The sequence below is a fragment of the Phodopus roborovskii genome, unplaced genomic scaffold, assembly GCF_943737965.1.
Source record: "Phodopus roborovskii unplaced genomic scaffold, PHOROB, whole genome shotgun sequence".
Classification (NCBI taxonomy): Eukaryota; Metazoa; Chordata; class Mammalia; order Rodentia; family Cricetidae; genus Phodopus; species Phodopus roborovskii.
In genome coordinates, this window is record NW_026126480.1 from 46,893,130 (window position 1) to 46,913,731 (window position 20,602).

General features: G+C 52.8%; 2 protein-coding genes across 2 annotated transcripts in view; one reads left to right on the forward strand and one right to left on the reverse strand.

The window, feature by feature from the left end:
• Nucleotides 1-1,834: 1,834 nt before the first annotated feature.
• Dpysl4 (dihydropyrimidinase like 4) lies at nt 1,835-17,364 on the forward strand. The gene is made up of 14 exons (XM_051193273.1): nt 1,835-2,005; nt 5,708-5,796; nt 6,390-6,574; nt 8,066-8,230; nt 9,727-9,788; nt 9,888-9,968; nt 10,485-10,553; nt 10,929-11,049; nt 12,280-12,436; nt 12,789-12,930; nt 13,712-13,882; nt 14,319-14,498; nt 15,610-15,775; nt 16,872-17,364. Exons 1-14 carry the CDS (start codon nt 1,967-1,969, stop codon nt 16,961-16,963), a joined length of 1,719 nt encoding a protein of 572 aa, XP_051049230.1. The 5' UTR covers nt 1,835-1,966; the 3' UTR covers nt 16,964-17,364.
• Nucleotides 17,365-19,554: 2,190 nt separating this feature from the next.
• Nucleotides 19,555-20,602, reverse strand: part of Stk32c (serine/threonine kinase 32C) — a 77,902-nt gene continuing 76,854 nt past the window's right edge. The window contains exon 12 of the mRNA XM_051193271.1: nt 19,555-20,160. Coding sequence (XP_051049228.1) covers nt 20,016-20,160 — 145 coding nt within the window. The 3' untranslated portion in view covers nt 19,555-20,015. The remainder of the gene's footprint in view (nt 20,161-20,602) is intronic.

Sequence of the window (20,602 nt, forward strand, 5' to 3'; positions counted from 1 at the left end):
TTTAGTCAGAAGAATCTGGCAGCCACTAAGAGTGGCTACCAGGAGGTCTCTTCCAGTGGCTTTACCCGGTACATAGTAGCATGGAGAAGAATTCAAGTGGCTAAGGAAAGGAAAAGAACCTTGGCATCTTTGTTTTGTTTTGTTGAGGCAGGATCTCTCTGTGTAGCTTTGGAGCCTGTCCTGGATTTAGTTCTTGTAGACCAGGCTGGTTTCATACTCACAGAGATCCACCTGCCTCTGCCTCCCAAGTGCTGGGAATAAAGGTGTGTACCACCACCACCTGGCAACCTTTGGTATCTTAATAGGAGCAGTTGGCTACCTTGGCTGGCCCATGGCCCCCCAATAGAGTGTTCCAGCAACTTATTGTCCCAGCATATATTTGAAAGGAGTTGACTGATTGGACAGTGTGAAGGTGGGTTTTTTTAATTATTTAAAATCCATATCTGTAGACTCCACAATGACAACAATGATTGTTCATGGCCTTCTGGGGCTGGGGGGGTGTCTGAGAGCACCCCTGCCTTGTCTCATCCCAAATTCTTGACCTTGGCTTTAGAATAGGCTGTCTTTACAGATCCTTAGACCCTCTTCTTACATCATGATCTAATATGGACACTCCCACAGCACCTGGAGTAGAATAGACACCAGCTTCATGGCTCTTACCATGCCTTCTGAGTGTGGAGCAGAAGTGTCCTGAGGGCAAGCCACCAAGAACTTTAGGACAGTAAGTGCCTTTGGTTCTGCCCAGCATTTTCAGCACCCTCTGCTCATGGACAGCATCAGCTCAGAAAGGCGTAAGTGTGGGAGAGACTATGAGGCTGCTGCTACAAGCCCAGTTCTACATATCCTGCGCACAGACCTTATGCTGGGGGCCCGAGTTCACTTGACCACAAATCTCCCATTCTCACAATGATGGCACCATATCCCCACATGTCTGTGAAACCTCTGGATGTGCTCAAACTTGGCGTTGTCTTCCCCTGCCTTGGGAAACAAGATGCTACCAATTGATGCATCACTTAGCAGCCACAAAGGTCTTCAAGTTCTTGAGGTACACCGGGAAGGAGCCAGTGTAAAGACCCTGAAGAGCCAGGGCTGCCCAGCATGGCCCCAGACCACAGGATTCAACATATAGAGGAAGCAGGGACCCAGGCTTTGGGCAGGCAGCCCTTAGGACTAGAGGAGTGTCTGTCAGTTATGGTTTCACTGGATTTCTCTACCCTGAGTTTCTACCTCTCTTTCCTGGCCCCCAGTCCAGCCCTTTCATCTTCATCTCTTTGTGTCTTGGCTGTTTCTCTCTGTCCCTCCAATTTGTTCTCTCTTTCCTGCCCTAGACTGGTACGGTCTGCCAAAGAACAGTCTGCCTAGGCACCACCGTCCACGGTCACGTCATTCCAGGCTCTTGCGCTCCAGCCTGAAGCCATTCCTTGAAGATGTCTGGATTTTGCCAGAGTTACCAGGCTAGATTCTGGCTCCTGCATCGTCTCTGCCTAGATGTGAGAATTAGTTTTGAACACTGGAACCTGGGGTGCCTCGGGCCACCACGGAATAAGGCTAGGCGGGGCCAGGCTGGACAGGCACCTCTCTTCCTGTCCTTTCCCGAATGTAAACTTCATATATGTTGGTCCCGACAGGTCGCAACCCATTGCTCTCCACTCTGCACAGACGGACTTAGGTGCAGAGGTCACCGCCTGTGGCCTCCAGGGGGAGGGAGGGAGGTAAGAAAAGGAGAGAGGGAAGAAGAGAGGGAGATCGGGAGAGATTGCTGTCAAGCTAGCACAAACGAGAGCAGGGAGGAGGGGCCCGGATGCAAATGAAGGTCGATGGGCGGGGCCCATATGCAAATGATTATTCGGAGCCCTGCGCCCGGCAGGCTCACACTTGGACTCCCTAAGCTCCGCGCGTGTCCCCGCCGGCACGTCCGCGCCCGCGCAGCCCCTACTGGGGACTCACAGCCCGCCCGCGGATCAGGATGTCCTTCCAAGGCAAGAAGAGCATTCCCCGGATCACGGTGAGTCGGGCCCCCGCCCCCGCCCCCGCTGCGTCTGGCGCCCCTTGCCCACGGCGGGAGTGGCTTGCTAGCGCAGCCTACGATCCTTTGGGCCCAGCCTGTGAGTCCCACGCCTGCTCTAGTCCCCGGCCAGGCGCCAGCCCTCCCTCTCCTCTCCTTCGTGTGCTGCCAGCTACGGAGAGAGCTCTCCAGGCCGCGCGGAACCCATTGCTCAGCTGGCTCACAGGCCAGGAGCCCACCAGCTGTTTGGATTCTCCGGTGTTAGGTTTGGAGAGGCGGGGTGAGCGGCCTGCTACCCGGAGCATAGGTGGCCAGCCTCCTGCCGAGTCTGAGTGGGGCAGATGGGGATGAAGCGGACATTGCCTGGAGTTCTGTCTCCAGGATAGCCGGTGGCCGCATCCTTTGTTGGCCCCGGGCCTGAGGGCACTCCGATGTCGGATGCTGTTCCTAGAGCAGCCCGTGGGCATCCTACCCTACCCCCTGGACGCGCCGCTTCCGTGTCCTTAGAGCTTTGTCCGAGACAAAGCGATTTAGCCCTGACTACTAGATCTGGTTGGTGCCCCTGGAGTCCCTGCATGAAGCTGGGTTCGGACTCTCCACGGGAGGTAAGTACTAAGTGACCAATCCGACCAGCATCCCTGCTGCACACCCTTTCAGGACAGACCTCCCCAAAACAGATATGCAGAAAGTAGAAGGTCTGTGTGTCCACCCAGCCGTCCAGGAAACAAAGCCTTCCCTCAGGAGGGGGTGGGGAATGGCCCGAAGCCTGGGAGGAAGAAAGGGAGGCTCTTGGGATCAGCTGGACCAGGTCGGGGAGCTCTAGAAGGTCTCAAAAAACTCTGGACTTGTTCTCAACATAAAAGCCCTGGAATCTAAGGCTGTTGAGGAGGTCACCTCCCTAGCTTTCTGGGGCAGTCCTTGCCTTTAGGAAAAAACAAAACAACAAAAACAACAACAAACAAACTCAAAGAGGAAACCGACCCCTGTCATAGGGGCCAGAATTAGTTTCTGCCTCTTGATTGCTTACTACTCCTAGGGATACAGACCTAAGGAGGAAGTGGATCAGCCAGGGGCAGTGAGTGGAGATGGTGATGGCAGGCTCCTGCCCAGCCAGGCAGTCCTGTTCATGATGATGGAGTGGGCCCACCAGAACCCCCATTCATCTAGAAGGGGCTTATCACAGCATTACTTGTTCTCCCAAACCCAGGAGGACCCCAGAATGCAAATTCTGGTGCCTGAAAACAGGAGTCTAAATACGGACCCCAGAACTCAAGATTTCTGGCTCAGGGATTTCTCCTAATGGCTGAGTATTCCTAGCTTTTTCTGAGAATGGCTAGAACAAGGGGGAAGAGAAGGGGTGTGGTCCATAGTTGCAGCCCTGCAAAGTGGGTGGCTGTGGTAGGCCTGGTAGACACTGGTACACAGTAGGGCTGCTCAGTGAGCACCTACAGACATTTGGAGAGAGACTTGAGCTGCAGCCGGGCTTGGTATGGTCAACAAGCTACTTCTATGATGGGCCAAGTGGTAAGTCCCTTCAACTTTGTGGGCCATACCATGTCTGACTCACACTTAAGGCCCCATGGGCAGAGTGGTTTCATAGACATGAGTGAATCTATGAATTTCACCTGTAGACATTGAAATGTGGATTTCATAAAATGTTTACAAGGCATTCCTTTCATTTTCTCCCCCAACCAATACAAAACTTGAAAACTGTTTGTGATTGGGGGCTGTACAGGCAGAGGGCTGGGTGATATGGGCTGTGCCCTAGTTGCCAGGCCCTTTGAAGACTGTGTGGTGGTGGTAGAACAGGAGAACCCTGAGAATTCAGACCGACACTTAGCCGTAGGTCAGAACTTGATCTGTACAAAAGACCCCCCATCCTTATAGGCTCACAGGGTTCTGCTCGCCACACTCTCAGCTGGCTCTTCTGGTCTCAGATTGATGGCATGAGAGCTGAAGCTGGTGCAGAGGCCTGGCCCGGCTGCCACATGGGTCACAGGAATTTGGGGGCATATGGCCAGGCTTCCTTGTGGAGTATAGAGTGCCCTCCCTGGTGAATTCACAGGGAGAGTTGTGGCTCATGATGGGTAGGCGAGGGGCATCCGTAGGTCTCTCTCACATGCATGTGCATCTCTTGTGTTTCCACTGTTCACTACAGCTGGGCCATCGATTCTGAGGTCCATGCTGAGGTCATCTGCAGTTTCTACTTTCTGCCTGACTCATTCCTCCTGGGTGGCCTTAGAAATGTCTGTCTTATGGGACAAAGAGAAATCAGAACCAATCAGATTCCATGCCTCCATTTTGCCAAGGTTAGCCCACAGGGAGATGGCCTTACCCTTTCTTCACCCATGAGGATGTCTTTACACTGCATCAGAGCCTGTGGCCATCTGATCCACCCCTGTTCCGGTCCTTCATGCTCATGGCCTCTCTGTTAGTCCTGCCCATCAATTCCCAGCACCCCCCACCTCCACCCCACCCCACCCCCCGTCAAAACTGTTTTCTCATGCTCAAGTTCATAACACTGGCCAAGAGCCTCTCCCCTTCCCTGAACAACCTATGAAGCCACTCAAGCAGCAGCTGTGTTCCCCTTCCGCACCGTAATCCCTTTTCTCCCCGACAGCCCAGGTGATCTCTGTATTAGTCAGAACGAATCAAATGCTTCTGCCCCCAGTGTCATCCCATGGACCCCAAAACCTTGTATGTCCCAACTTCACAACTCTGGTCCCAGCTCTTCCTCTTGCTCTTCCCATTAGTTGTAGCTCTTATGTTTGGAGGCTTAAAACCAACCCAAGGGCTTTCCTGCCTCGAGGACCCTTGTACGGCTGCTTCCTAGGCTGTAACAATCTCCCACCACATCACGCTAGTTCCCCAGAAAAGCCCTTGTGATGCTCAAGGTAGCCCGAATTCTCCTCGCCCTGTCTCTGTGTTCCTCTGTCTGTTCCAGTTTGACGACCTGAGCCTTGGAGGAGAGTAGTAGAGGCACACTGTCTCCATCGGTCTATCCCTAGGCTGTAACCTTTGGCGTCAAGACTAAGATATCTGACATCTGATCTGCCCCACACTTCTGGCACCACTGTGGGCCTGTAGCATTCTGGTGAAGAGCTTGGCTGTGTTATTGCCCACCTAGCTTAGTCAGTACAGGTGGGAGGGAAGCAGCCAGGTGCCACTTGAGAATGGTGAGGTCACCAGGTCTTTCCTTAGGCGGGTCTTCTTTCTGATGGTCAGATGGAAGGTTTTAATGTAGCAGCTGCTTCCCTATACTTTCACCAACACAGCTTTGGCCTGCTTCAACCCCACGCCCCCTCTAAACACACATGCCTTCAACATCTGCTCAACTGTTAGTGCCAGGGTCACGTTGGACACTGCTCCGAGCACCCTGTTTTGGAGTACTGCAAATAAACCTTTGAGCTGGGTCTCTCTCTCTTTTTAATTTGTTTAACGTTATTTTATGTGCATTGGTATGGAGGTGTCAGATTCCCTGGAATCAGAGTTACCGTTTTAAACTACCCTGTGGGTGCTGGGATATGAACCCGGGTCCTCTGAGAGAACAGTCAGTGCTCTTAACCGCCGAGCCATCTCTCCAACCCTGAGCTTGTTCTTATGGCTACAAAATGCATCAAAATGTTTCAGTCATTCTAGGGCAAGAAGTTGCTAATGACCCAGAAAGTCTCTATGAGCACCCTCTGTTTTGTCTCTTGTCAGAGTGACCGCCTTCTCATCAAAGGGGGGAAGATTGTGAACGATGACCAGTCCTTTTATGCTGATCTGTATGTGGAAGATGGTCTGATTAAGTAAGTTTCTACACAGGGGTATGTGCACACCTGTGTATGTGTGAATGTTGGTTACTTGGCAGTCAGGTGCCTGCTTTGGGGTGAAAAGCATGTGAATGCTTTCTTTTCCAAAACCCCGACCCTGGGAACAGTCCTTGAGGCACAATAGTCTTACCAGATAAACATAAGGCCTTGGGGAACACAATGGGTCCAGTGTCCATGTATCTTTATATTGTCGTGGCACTTAGTACAAGTCTGGGCTCCTGCAGATAAGCAGAAAAACTGATCTATTCACGCCTCTGCTTTATGTGTCACAGAGCTCCAGCGGGTCTGTAGACACCAAATAGGGACTCCCAGTTACAGTCAGTAGACAGCAAGCAGGGACTTCAGAGGAGACAAGGAGGAAAGCCATGTTGGCACAGCACTGGGCCCTATACGCACTGCCCTCCCGAGTTTTATTTTCTAGCACCTGGGCAGGCAGGTAGTCATCGGGCCTGCTTTTTTTCTCACGGTCATGACTCCAGGCCCTCACTTCTTAGAGCCACTGCCATGGAGCTTGTTCGAGTTCTGAGCTGAGTTCTCTATGAAGTGACTAATCTTTTTGTTGCTTTCAGACAAATTGGAGAAAACCTCATCGTCCCTGGGGGCATCAAAACCATCGATGCTCATGGTCTGATGGTACTGCCTGGGGGAGTTGATGTCCACACCCGGCTGCAGATGCCTGTGCTGGGCATGACCCCAGCTGATGATTTCTGTCAAGGCACCAAGGCGGCCCTAGCGGGCGGGACCACTATGATACGTGAGTGTGTGTGCAGGCCACTTGCCAGGTAGTCATGAAGCCTTGAATAGCACAATGGCTTTGGCTTCCATGTATATTTTCGTGTTATCCAATACTTAGTATGAGTCTGGGTTCCTATAGATGCTTAGGCATGCTGGGATAGGGCATGGCCCATTTCCTTGTTGCATGGGGTGGTTCTGTTTCTCTATTTTATCTCCATCTAAAACATGCTGAGCACACCCCTGCCATCCCTCCTTCTCTTTCTGGGCCAGCTGCCCTGGCTAACTCTAGGATGCTGATGGGCTCTGGATAAGCAGATGTGTGCCCACTTACTCCTTCCAGGGCACTGGCTGCTGGCCAGGAACTGGGGTTCAGAAATCGCAGTGCTCTAAACTAGGAGAGTTGAGCCTGAACCTTGCCTCTGATGTCTGTCTGCAGTAAGTTATTGCCTGTGTTGAGAATTGAGGCTGTGATGTTTGAAACAGGACATGTATATTAACTACTCTGTTTGAACTCCTTCTGTGCACACTTCTGTATCTGGTCTCAATATTATGACCCCACATACTCATGCTGTATGCCTTCACAGGGGGAGGAAAGGGTCTCTCCTCTCCTCTAGAGGCTGAGGATAAAAGATTTACCACACAAATTTCTTTGTGCACTGGAACACAGTAAATACTGTCCCTGCTGCTGGAGTCTCTGGGCACTCCACAACAACACTCAGCCATTAGCTTGGTTTGGTTCACTCTGTCACAGACAGAGTGGAAAACTAGCAGCAAGGTATGCCACCTCAGGCTACTGCAGCTCAAGTGCATGTGGTGGGCCAGGTGGGCCAGGTGTGGGTCAGGTGGGCCAGCACAGCTGCACTGTTAATACCACGTGTTTTGGCATGCACATGAGGCTAAAGCATAGGCTATGTAATGCATGTGTTCACTCCCAGGGTCCTGGCTGGTGATCTGAGTGATGGACAAATGGGGTAGGGGTGCAGGGAGTATGGCATGGTGAAGCAGCCACTGGCTCCTGAAGTGCACCATTTTGTTTTAGTAGCCCCTCTGAGCTCTCTCCTGGCACATCCCAGGATTAGCCAGTGAGCAGTGTTTGTTCCTTGAATGGGAAGGAGACAACATGGTGGACATGTGTAGGGATGATTTGTACTATTTGGGGCTTTTGGAGTCAGCGAGGCCGTGGAAACTGACTCAGTGGAGGAAGTTTTCTAGAAACACTCATGTCCACAGGGCCACACTGTGTTCCCTGAGGAGCCAAGGTCTTCAGGAAGTGGGTGATTTGAACCCAGGCTCCCCTCCCAGAGCGCTACTCAGAGAGGCTGGAGGGACATGGCACTGAAGATACCTATGAGCTGACTGGAAGGAAGAGAGGTGGCAGGACAGGACCCCCCTTTGCTGTGTCTTCCTCAAGTCCTACTCTGGTCTCCAGAATGTGAAGCCAAATCCCCCTTGGAGACAATAGTGGGACACCCTGGCCAGTCTTGGGGCTGAATGTGCTGCCCTTCCACAGTGGACCATGTATTTCCTGAGCCTGGTGTGAGCCTGCTGGCGGCCTATGAGCAGTGGCGGGAGCGAGCGGACAGTGCAGCCTGCTGTGACTACTCCCTACATGTGGACATTCCCCGCTGGCATGAGAGCACCAAAGAGGAGCTGGAGGCCCTAGTCAGGGACAAAGGTGAGCAGCGGTGATGGGTGGTGGAACCCGAGGATCGCTATGCACAGACCAGGGCCGGGGTGGTGGTGGTTTCTAGATCCCCTGGTATTTGCTGCAGTCTGCCAGCCTGATCTGAAGGCAGGCATTTAGGAATTGCATTGGAGAAGTCAATTGTGCTTTCCAATACTCTGGGCAAGAAGGGCCTATGTCATGAACACATCCTGTAATTGGTCTTCCCACAGAAACTGCCCTGATCATGCAATCTTGGTTCTCTGTTTTCTACAAAAGAGATGCCCAGAAGACAAAAAAGTAGCCACATTTATCATCACTTGGGTTTTCTCTTAAGAGATTCTCTTAGGCTCTGTATTGAAGCTAACTATCTGTTAATAAATATTCCATTCTATGCAATTATCCTAAAGCTAAAACCACACCAGATTTCTCAGTGGGCTTGGCAAAAAAGTCATACTGTGATGGATGCTTGCCTTATCGCTGCATTCCATGTGGTGTCTGTAGCTCACAGAAGAGCACTCATAAGGGACACTGCTGCCTGTCTGCTGTCACCCCAAGGCCATCTCCTCTGGGTCACAGTTCCCAGAGAATGACAGTCCTCACACTGGTGTCCTTTGGAGCCCCACACCTACTCCACTTGAGTATAGTGGAATCTTCTCTCCAGGTGACACTCAGACTCTGCAGCCTCTCTGAACCAGGTGCCCACAGAGCTCACTCTCCCTGTCAGGATTGACTTCTAATCAGAAATTGCCATCAGACATCACATGCAAGACATCACCTGGGATGATGGCACAGGAGGACGCAGTTCCTCTCAGTGTTACCCACATTGTTACTTTCTGTCCAGCAAGGGGGACAAGGGCCCTTGGCTGGATGGGTTTGGACCTGCCTTTATGCCTCAATGGACTGTCATAGGTCCTGGTCCTGGGAGGTAGGCATATTCTGGCTGTCCAGGAGCTAGGCAGGCCCAGCCTTGCTCCTGATTGGACTCCAATATTGTGGACATCAGCCCCTCTTCCTCCTTTGTGTCTGAGGTCTCAGCCCTGAGACTTGCCTGCCCCTCTAGAAGTGTCATAAACATTCACAATGAGCTGTGGCATAGTGAAGCAGGACTCAGGACCTGTAGGCAGGTGACATGACAGATGGCCCAAGAGAGGCTACTCCGGAATGCCAGGCCTGGCTGCTTGTCCTGAAGAGAGCTCCTGGGGATTGGACCACAAGCCAATTACACTGCTCTGTGTCTTGTAGGAATGGAGATCTGCATGACAGGTGGTGGTGGTAGTAGGTACATTCTTATCTGCATGCCCACTAGGTGAGCAAACAGTCCCAAACTTGAGCAGCAGTGAGGGAATGGCTAGGGCATAGCCAGCTCTGTCCATGTGGCCTGGCTTATTGATGGGGGAAGGTTTGCCTGCAGGATTCTATGCTATCCCGCACAGCTTCTGTGGGAGAAATATCCCTGTCTCTGATCTTCTCTCCTGGTGTCTGAGCCCCTCTAGCCTCTTTTCCAGGTGTGAATTCCTTCCTGGTCTTCATGGCATACAAGGACAGGTGCCAGTGTACCGATGGTCAGGTGAGGCCAAGTTCAAAGGGAATGAACAAGTGGGGTGTCTTGGGCTGTTGTTGGAGAGAGCACCCTCCAAACACAGGACTCTGTCTGCCTTCTTCACAGATGTATGAGATCTTCAGCCTCATCCGGGACCTGGGAGCCTTAGCCCAAGTGCATGCAGAAAATGGGGACATCGTGGAGGAGGTGTGAGAGGTTGTGCTGCCCATGGGGTTGGCTGGGTGGGTCAAGCTGATGCCTAGCATGTGAGCCTCAGTGGGCAGGCAAAGCTGGGTGGAGATCTTATGAGAGCTGTGGCCTCTGTGACACCTGGATGGGAACAAGATTTCCAAGGAGGAAGGACATATCAAGCCAAAGGTCAAACAACCTGTGAGTTAGAGGTCTTAAAGGACATTGAAACTGCAACCTGGGTTTTTCATGGTGGTCACAGATCTTACCAAAATACCCTTGCCAGTTCCTTGAGAAACTGCAGTGTGACACCAAGGGTCAAGAGGGGCAAGGGGGCTGATTGCCTGCCAATAGCCTGTGCCTTGGGCTGGCCTTCCCCAAGTCCACTCTGCTGTATGTTCTTCGAGGTTGCTCTATTCTGGGATGTTCAGGGGCTCAGGACTATGCTTAAGGTATGGGGCTTGCCGCCAGGCACCTCACATCTGAGGCTTGGGATCCTTGGGGCTGAAGCAAAGTGTCTTGTTGATCATTTAGGAACAAAAGCGCCTACTGGAGCAAGGCATCACTGGCCCTGAGGGCCATGTTCTCAGCCACCCAGAAGAGGTAAGTCTGCCCTGCTGAGAATACCATTTCCCTCCTGGTCCTGCTTCGTGGCCTAAGCTGTACCTTGTTCATCCTATCCTCATCTTGGGGGCTTAATGCAATGACTCTTCATCTGCCCAGTACCCATCTCACCCACTTGTCATCCCCGCAGCACTTACTTGAGGTAAGAAGGCAGTACACTTGGATCCTGAGAACTGTGTGGATCAACCCAGATTCTAGACTCTGAGCCGAAGGCTGGGCCCTTGCTCCAACAGGGGTGCATGCCTCCAGTGCTTACAGTCTCCTAGGGGATCTTTGGGTGTCCTAGAACTCACTTGGTCAGCAAGTCTCAAGGCTTCTCGTGTTCTGATTGCCCCCTCCCTTCACCATCTTCAGGTAGAGGCTGAGGCTGTGTACAGAGCAGTCACCATTGCCAAGCAAGCCAACTGTCCACTATACATCACCAAGGTGATGAGCAAGGGAGCGGCTGACATGGTTGCCCAAGCCAAGCGCAGAGGTGAGTGCCAGTGCTTGCTTCATACATGTTCCCATCCTCCCTGAGCTCTGTTGACAGTTAAGGACCTCTAGGTGCTAAGGAGGGAAGACCCAATGGAAAAGTGAGACTCTTCATGGGGCACCTGCTTATGTTAGTTTTAGGGGCACAGGCTCAAGGCAAGTTGGGATGGGCTGGATCGGAGTCTCCAGCCTTGTTAAAGTAATAGCTGCCTATTAGGGGTCCTTGGCAAACTGGGGCCTTGTGTATCTGTTCCCAGGTGACCCAAGGGCAGAATTCTGAGTACATATCCAAAAGGAATTCTCAATTCCACAGCGGAGCTCACATATTTGCTATGGGTTCAGGAGCTGTGGTACACATCCTGGGGGCCGAGGGACTCCATGACCATAGCTCCTGGACAAGATAGAGGCAGACACCTGTGTCCTGGCAAACTGTGGTTGCCAGGGGCTAGACTGTGTGGCTCACAGAAAGGCTGTGAGCTCAGAGGACCAGAGACGCCTCAGGAGTCACCAGGGCACCGGAGAGGGCATGATTGGGGCATAAGACAAAGGTCATACATAAAAGAGGCAGCATTTTCAAGAACAATGCAGGATCTTGCATCCATTTCCCCACCCAGTCTCATAATGAGACCTTATTTCCTAGCACTGCCTTGAGACTGTGAAGTCCCTGGGGGTGGAAGTAGATGTGTACAGGGACAAGTTTTCTTCCCAGAGGTTGGCACAGAAACCCACCATGTTTACAAGGGAGAGAATCAGTAGCGTTACCAGCACAGGTTAAGCAGGGCCTGAAGGGATCACCCAGGAGCCCCACTCCTCCTCCCAAGAAGCTACTCTACAGCAGGAATAGCCCCCACCCCGCTCTGAGCCTGGTGCTTTCCCATTCACTTAGAGGAACAGCCTCAGCCTAGTTCTGAGCTCTGGTACAAGGCCCAGGCCTGGGACTCAGGGCTTCTGAATAGACAGGTTTAATTAGTCAAGTCCTACCCTGTGGCCCAGTAGCCTGATCTCCAGCAGAGGTTGTGGGTATGGAAAGGATCATTGTCTCAGTCACCACACCTCCCAGAGAACCACCCCACAGCGCCAGTGACTAGTCAGGGGCTCCAGAAAAGAGAACAAGCTCTCCATGGCCATGAAAGCAAGGAGCAGAGAGGTAGCAGTGTAAGACCATGCTGGGCTCAGGCTCCTCGTGGGTGCAGGTTGGTGGGGTGCCTGCCATAAGCCTTGCTCACCTTAGGCGTGGTCGTCTTTGGAGAACCTATCACTGCCAGCCTGGGCACTGATGGCTCACACTGCTGGAGCAAGAACTGGGCCAAGGCTGCGGCCTTCGTCACTTCACCTCCTATCAACCCAGACCCTACCACTGCAGACCACCTCACTTCCCTGCTGTCCAGGTGAGCAGTCACCCCACCAAAGCTCAGCTCAGCCTGAGGCCTCCAAGTCTGTGCTTCCTCCAGACACCCCCAGAGGAATCCCAGGCTTCTTCAGGAAAGCCATTTGGGGAGGTACAAGGCTCTCTGGTTCCCGCTGGGGTTCCCCACCCTACACCCTGCTCCTGACTCCTCGTGATCCTGTCCACACCCTCCATGTTATGCCTGCATTGACCACTCTCTCCCTTCTGTACTTAAGTGCCAGCTCAGATCTCTCATAGCCTTGGCTGGCTGACCAGGTGGCCGGAGCTGACCTAGCTTTGGCCAGTTCAGGAGAGCCAGCCCCTGAGTCACTCTATCCCTGGCTTGTTCTCAGTGGGGATCTCCAGGTTACAGGCAGTGCACACTGCACCTTCACTACTGCCCAGAAGGCCGTTGGCAAAGACAACTTCACCCTGATTCCAGAGGGTATCAATGGTGTAGAAGAACGCATGTCTGTAGTCTGGGAGAAATGTGTGGTAAGTCTGCTTCTGGGGGCATGTGGGTGTGGCAAGGGCTATCAGCAGCATGCTGTGGGAGGACCCCACCACCAGAAATGCTCATGAGAGAGCAGTCTTATCCCTTCAAGCCTGAGTTTAGCAGTCCATGGCACATAGACTCTACTCAGGATGATACTATCACATCTGTGCATTTTCCTCCCTGGAGGCTAATGTCCTGTATACCATAAATATGTAATTGTTATATGTTCATGAAAACTTTAGCTTTTTAAAAAAAGAATTCATTATAGCCAGGCAAAGTGGTGTAGGCCTGTAGCCCCAGCACCCTAGAAGCTAAGGCGGAGCTATTTAAAGTCAGCCTAGGCTACACAGCAGAAACTTGTCAGGAAGGAGGGGGGGGCAAGGAGGGAGGCAAGGAGAAAGGAAGGGAGAGAGGAAGGGCAGGTGGGCCAGCAGGCAGGCAGGCATGTGGACAGGCAGGTAGAGGGCAGGTTTCCTTTGCATCCTGGCTCCTGTCTTGCCATACCTACAAACCAGGGTGACTGTCACAGTGTCTTAAGGGACATCAGTGTTGGTATCAAAGTATCGTCATTTATTCACAGAGGCAGCTAGAAATGGGGCCACGTCCACTGGAGCAGTCATACCACTGGACTACCTGGTCACTGTCATTGGTGCCCTGTCTGGGTGGGCATCCATTGGGTTATTGCCATGCTGAGGCTGGGGCTGGGGCCCCTCCTGAGCTTGGGATGCCCCATGACATCTGTAGCCTATGATTCCCCTCAGCTGGCTCTCTGCTTCTCAGGCTTCAGGGAAGATGGACGAGAATGAGTTTGTTGCTGTGACCAGCACAAATGCTGCCAAAATCTTCAATTTCTACCCCAGGAAGGGGCGTGTGGCTGTGGGCTCTGATGCTGACCTGGTTATCTGGAACCCTAGGGCCACCAAAGTCATCTCCGCCAAGAGCCACAACCTGGTGAGAATGCCACCGTCCTTTGCGGGGCCTAGCTGGACCTGCTTCCCAGGGGAGTCACCAGCATAGGTGGCAGATGTCCACATCAGTGTGGCTCAGTTAGTAGCTTTGACCTGTCCAGAGCCACATCTGTTGTCCTCAAGGGTATGTGACTGGGTCTGTTGACCCATCCTATAGATACGGAGACTGAGGCAGAGGGTACCACACCTGCCTAGGCAAGGACAGGTAACCCCTCAGTCTCTTCCCTTTGACTTCATATGAATCTCGTGACTAGCCGTGCCCGGTCGGTTGAGGGTAATTTCTTTGGTATGTCACTTGTCTGCCTCAGTTGCCTTTTTTTCTGGGTGGGGGCTTAGTACAGCATGTGCAGGTTACCTATAGTGCTGGCCAGCTTGGGGGTCAGAGCTGAAGGAAGCTGCCTCTGTGGGCCTCTCCCCAGAATGTAGAGTACAACATCTTTGAAGGAGTGGAGTGCCGAGGAGTGCCCACAGTGGTCATAAGTCAGGGCAGAGTGGTGCTGGAAGACGGGAACCTGTTTGTCACTCCAGGGGCTGGCCGCTTCATTCCCCGGAAGACGTTCCCCGACTTTGTCTATAAGAGGATAAAGGCTCGTAACAGGGTAAGAGGCTGACCTGGGGTGACAGGACATCAAGTGGGTGGTAGGCGTGGAGTTCCCAGTACAGTCAGAGGGCACTGGTGTGAGGTTCTGCCTCGTGGCTGATGTGGCTTTGGAAGGCAGAATGGAAGCCATCATTTGCCCAAGGCCTGCTGATCATTGCCTGTTGTATTGGAAGTTGCCAGGAGGCCATCGGCAGGCGTGGTCCCTCCTGTGCCCATCAGCTGCTTACTCGGTGGTGGTGTATATCTTTTGTTACAGCTGTCTATAGGAAATATGGTTATAAACTCATAACCACCTCCCTGAGTGAATTACCATGAAGATGCTAGTACAGTCCAAAGTGCACCACCCGATCTCTACTCCCTCTATGAGGAGGAGGGTGGGATTGGAGACCCTGGGAGCCTGTAGAGGACAGTTCTGTATGAGGAAGGCCCAGTCCCATTTGCAGAGGGAGGTGGGAACATGGTAGTGGAAAATGTTTCGGTCCTACCCTCTGGCATTTACTGTGCAGTGACACCCCTCCCCTCTTGTCAATAGGATCTAGGGCAGCCTCAGACAAGATTGTCAAGTAGACCCAGAAGTCCAAAAGGAGGTGCCAGCCAGGAGTACAGGCCCATGTCCTCGGGTCCATGCTGGGGCCCTGGGAAATGCTTTGGGCTTTGGGAGTCATTTTCAGGGCAGACAAGACCTAGAACCTTATTCCATGTTGCTTCCTGACCACAGCTGGGATCTGGATCCCATTCCAGTTCCAGATGGGGCTGCTTTGCTCTTAAAGTCTTCCTTGAACATTTTTGTGACTGAAGTTACATTGCTCTCTCTCTCTCTCTCTCTCTCTCTCTCTCTCTCTCTCTCTCTCTCTCTCCTCTTTCTCCCTCCCTCCCTCCTCTGTCTCTGTTTCTGTCTCTCTGTGTGTGTGTGCACACGCACGCGTACACACACATTCATTTAGAACTAGGCACAGATGTAACCATGTGTGTTGGATGATTGAGGAAGATGTGTTGTAGGGAAACAAGGGATTACTGAGCAGGGACAAGTTGGGGTATAGAGCAGAGAGGCAGGGTGTTACCTTCCATCAACCTAACTGGCTAACCCCCCAGCTCTCTTGGCCCCACAGCTAGCAGAGATCCATGGTGTGCCCCGAGGCCTGTATGATGGGCCTGTCCATGAGGTAATGCTACCTGCCAAGCCAGGGGGTGGCACACCAGCTCGTGCATCCTGTCCGGGCAAGATCTCAGTGCCACCTGTGCGTAACCTGCACCAGTCGGGGTTCAGCCTATCTGGTGAGTTGGGTCTGGGCATAGTGTAAGAGGCTTTTTTTTGGCCAAGTCTAGCCTGTTCCCAGAGGGCTCTAAGCTCAGCTGGGGACTTGGACCTGTATATACACAGGGCAAACCCAGGGGTAGACCTGTGGACAGCCAGTATGGATGCTGTAGAGTAGGAGGTACTGACCTTGGTGAAGGGGCCTCATTTGGGGCCTTATGAGGGGCAAAGAGGTGTGACCCCTGCTGTGGAAGCCCACTTCTGTCCATCATTTGCCTTTGGGGTGCTGCTGAGATGTATGAATCAGCACCTTGAATCAGTCAATCTTGGAGAGGACATGTCAGCCCAGGACTCAACATAGAATGTTAGTGTCCATGGGAAGAGAGGTGTCCCCTCTGTGGAGACTCGTTATAATACAACTCTCTCAGTCCCACAAGCTGAGACTCACTGGTGAAGTATGAGGCATGGGTCTGAACTGTGTCCTTAGCACGTGGGGGCACACTAGCATGTATCTGCCGTGCTGGCCAACAGAGTTGCCTTTTACTAGCTGAGGAGCTTCCTGGTCCCCCCTCTTTCCTGAAAACCAAAGCCAGACTCTTCCCACCACCTTTACCACCCTTGAGTGGGAGCTACATTGCTATATTGTCTTTGCCCTCTCATGCATCTGCTTAGGAGGTGATAATAGTTCCTGTTCACTTGGTGATATAGGATCAGGGGAAGTCCTTCAGAATCTGTAGAATCAGGGGAAGTCCTTCGGAATCCAAGGTCATCCTGAAGGAGGGGCAAGCTCCTGCCATTACAAGGGGCCACACAGAGACCAAACAGGGCAGGCTTCCTAGAGGGTTGGCCTTTGCCTTCTTGTCCCCACAGATTGTAGGGTCTTTGCCTATACTTTCCGGCCTTAGGGACAAGCAGCCAGCCTGGCCACCTGCCCTATCAGCAGCCATAGCTTTGGAGAGAAAACCAACCCTGGGTGCACACTTTATGAGTTTGCATGGATACTTTGTGGTCCTGGTTTAGTGGGTGCAGCCAGGCACATCCACCTTCCCTTTTGGATGGAAGGAGAGCCTATATCCCCCCCATCCTCCTTACCGCACTTACTTGCCCTTTCTTCAGGTTCTCAGGCTGATGATCACATCGCCAGACGCACAGCTCAGAAGATCATGGCACCCCCTGGAGGACGCTCCAATATCACATCTCTTTCCTAGACCTGGGGTCTGGCAAGCTGGTGCTTTCTCCACTGGCAGGGAGTGGGGAGCACTCACTTCAGTTAGCTCCTTCCTTTTGTAGTTGTTATCGTGAAAGGTGCTCAGCCTTGCCCTCCTATACCCCATAAACTCTCCCTTTGGAGTCCCAGGCCCCACTATGAGGTACTCCCTCCAGAGGGCTGAATCCAGGGAGAGTCCACTGCCAGAGTAAGAGGACTAGGCTTGGCAGTGAGCAGGTGCCTCTTGCCCACCTTCCCTTACCATGAAGACCCTCCATGAGAGCTCTCTGCCTCAAGCCTGTGAGCTTTCCAGGGTCTGGGACTAGGCAGGGTGGGCATTTACTGCTGCCTCCCCCTAAGGAACCACTGCCCCGTGGAAGCCCCCAGGCTTCCACCAGCTCCGTGTTTTAAGGTGCAGCTACCCTTCGGGGCTCGTCCCCCTGACTGCCCCAGTGTAGGGAGGAGAGCAGGTGAGTAGAGGCTCCGGCTTGCGGGGCGGCTGTGACTTCAGGGATCCACCAGTTTCTCAGTGCAGGCTAGCTCCCTCCCACATACACACATCCAAGGACCAAACCTGAGCTCCTATAGCAGCCCCTCTAGGGAGTTTTGTGATCCCTTAGCTAAGACACTTTTCTTTTCCTACAAAGTCTGTTTCCATAGATTTATTAGAGTAGCGGTTTTGTACTGTGAGGAAACCATAGCCAGGGATCTGCATGCTGCTGTACCAGATGACGGCCACCGGCCAAGCCTGAAGTGAGTCAGGTCAATAAAAAGTCTGGGTTAGAAGCTGCTTGTGTGTTGCTAGCCAGACCAGGGAGCTCTTGCAACTACTGCCACCTCTGCCCAGCTGCATGCTATCTAGCAATGTTGTCTCTTCCTGCTCTGGGCCATGGCATGGCTGGACCTGAATGGTGGAAGGGGCCCTTCCTCTTAGGGTCTTTGGCTGTGACACACAGCCAGATGGTCAGCAGGTGGGCATCCGTGCTCTGACTGGCTGGACTCAAACCACTCCAGCTGGGCGAGGCAGTAAACAGAAGACTGAGGCATACATACCCTGCAGGTGGGATGTGGCGTGGAGGGCAGCCCAGGAGACTGATTGGTACGGCCAGCTGCTCATAGCCAGGCCCCACCCCCCAGAAGGAAAGCATCATGGCCATTCCTATCGGTGCCTTCCTGAGGCTGGAACTGCTGGGCTAGCTCTCTGGCCTTAGCCTCTTCTCATGAAGGTGGTCTCAAGTTCTTTATTCCAGGCAAGGGATCCCGCTAGAAGCAGGAGGTCTTTCCCACACTGCCTGTCCCTTGTTGCAACATTCATTTTCAGCAGCAGGAGCATGTCTATGGGAGCTGACAGCACTGTTGGCGTCCAGGATCATCTACTGCAGGCCCACCCTGGTAGCCCTGCCACCTTTTTGGGTCACATATACATGGTCAGTAAGGCTTCAAACTTGATTTTTTTTTTTTGAGACACATTGTCTTATTATATAGCCTTCCTTGGCTGTCCCATAGACCCAGCTGGCCTTAAGAGATCTGCCTGCCTCCCAAATGAGCACTACCATGCTCAGCAAGGCCTTAGACTTGAAACCTGAGCTTTGGCCAGCTGCTGTGCCCTATGCCAATTTCTCTCTACTTCTGTAGCAAGGATAGAGGGGTAAAGGGACCCAGGAAGTAACTACATCCCTGCCACAATCAAAACAGAGAGTGTGCTCTCACCATAGTCACTCCTTGCACACTTATACAAACCCCCAGAACTATTCCCTTGTTGCACACCTGACCTTGCCAGGTTTCCACTCAGAACCTGGCTACCTGAGGGGGCTTCAGGGAAGCGGTAGTGATTTGGGTATTTTGTCCATCCTCCTTTGTATTCGTGCTGTAATTCTTAGGTGTGGGCCTCACTGGGAGCCCAGTGGTTAGTCAATCCCTCTGAGAGGGATTGGCAGGGCAGAGCACAGATGGGTCAGAGCTGCCTTCCCAGTCCTGGGGCTTCAGCACAGCCAGCAATTCAGAGACTGTGGCCACTTTGGCCCCGGTCACCTCTCAGTCTGTCCAGGCAAGAGGGCGGCATTTAGTTGGGTTGACTAGAACCACAGACATAGATACAGATACTTTGTATGGAAACCAGGGTGGCTACTGTCCTGGGAGGGTACCATACTTGAAATGGCATCTCCCAAGTGAAGCCCCGGGCTAGAGGGGCAGAACCCATCTTCCGACAGGAGAGGCCTGAATACTGACTTAGTCAAAGTGCCCCTCTGACCTCAGAACCACTTGGTTTGAACCTTGAAATTGCGCTCAGTATCCCACTTCCAGTTTCTATCAATGCTGGGGTAGCTGCCACAACACCAGTGTCCTGTGGCGCCCTCTGCCTAGCTGCTCCAGTCCAATAGACTTACTCCATGCAAGACTGCAGGCAGTGGATGGCACCACAGGCACAGAACATACAGAGCAGGCCACACAGCAGTTCTTAGACTGTAATTCTCAGAGGTGAAAACTATACACAAATTGCAGAAATTGACAGAGCAGTGTGTATCTCTAGAAAAACAAAACAAAACAAAACAAAAAAAATGTTCTTTGCCATCCCACACACTCCCTCCCCCAACCCCCACCCTCAGTGACATATCAGAATCAGCAAGGCCTGTTCCTACCCCCACAGCCTTGAGCAGCAAGCTCAAGGACATTCTGGTCAGGCCACAGCAAAGACTGGCCACAAGGCTATGTACAGCCAATTCCAAAAGGGTCCAGAAAGCTAAGGGCTCCTGCCCCAACGTACCACTCTGACCATCTGTAATCTGCCAGCCTGAAGTTAAAGGGGCCAACCATCATGATGGCTGCATGACTCCCTCTACGTTGCAAGTAACCATGGTCTGGGCACCGAGGGCCCTCCTTGCCCAACCACCGCTCTCGACGGGCACCCATGGCTTCCAGCAGCTTCACCATACTGACAGCCTCACGGGCAGACTGGGCGGTCAGGTCTTTGCCCCTCTGCTGCCTCCTCCTGGCCGTCCTGAGTCTTCAAAGCAACCTGAGAGAGAACTGCCCTTGGACACAGTCCAGATGGCCTAGCTGCTCCCAGATGAGGGGCAGATGGATCCACACATGGGCAGGACTGTGGGCTCTGTCTCACTGTCTGCAGTGGAATCTGTCATCTCTGAAGTCTCAGGGCACGGGAGGGGCTCATTCATGAGTTCCTGACTCCTCTTCAGCCTGGGGGGGGGAGGGGAAGACACACAAGTGGATCTACGTAGCCCACCAAATGGCACAGCCTCACTAGCATCCCCAGGACCCACTGACATAGAATATATGGCTTTTCCTAGGACCCATGGGATGTGCCCTTCAGGGATGTGGTGCGGGATGTCAAGAAGGTCCCTTGTTGGAAGCCCTGTTCTGGCACATGCTGGGAACACAGGGAATGGGAACATGGTCATGGGTGCTGAGACCATTAAAGGTATGGGAGGCTCAACCCTCTGCTGATAGCCATAGAGCCATGAGGCCGGGAGCCACAGACTCTGCATCTCGGCTCATTCAGAAGCTGTTTCAGTGGGCAGTATTGGAACAGCTTTTCAAAGAGCATGGCCAAGCCCATGATCGTGCTGTCCTCTAACCACAGGATAGGGCTAGTGCATCTTGCCCAGCCTAGTATATTCTT

What these genes read in the sequence shown, in the direction of transcription:
- Dpysl4 (XM_051193273.1), top strand. Translation starts at nt 1,967, where the DNA reads ATGTCCTTCCAAGGCAAGAAGAGCATTCCCCGGATCACG. An exon ending in AGAGCATTCCCCGGATCACG is followed by an intron (nt 2,006 to 5,707) that starts GTGAGTCGGGCC and finishes GTCTCTTGTCAG; the next exon opens with AGTGACCGCCTTCTCATCAA. An exon ending in TGCCCAAGCCAAGCGCAGAG is followed by an intron (nt 11,050 to 12,279) that starts GTGAGTGCCAGT and finishes TGCTCACCTTAG; the next exon opens with GCGTGGTCGTCTTTGGAGAA.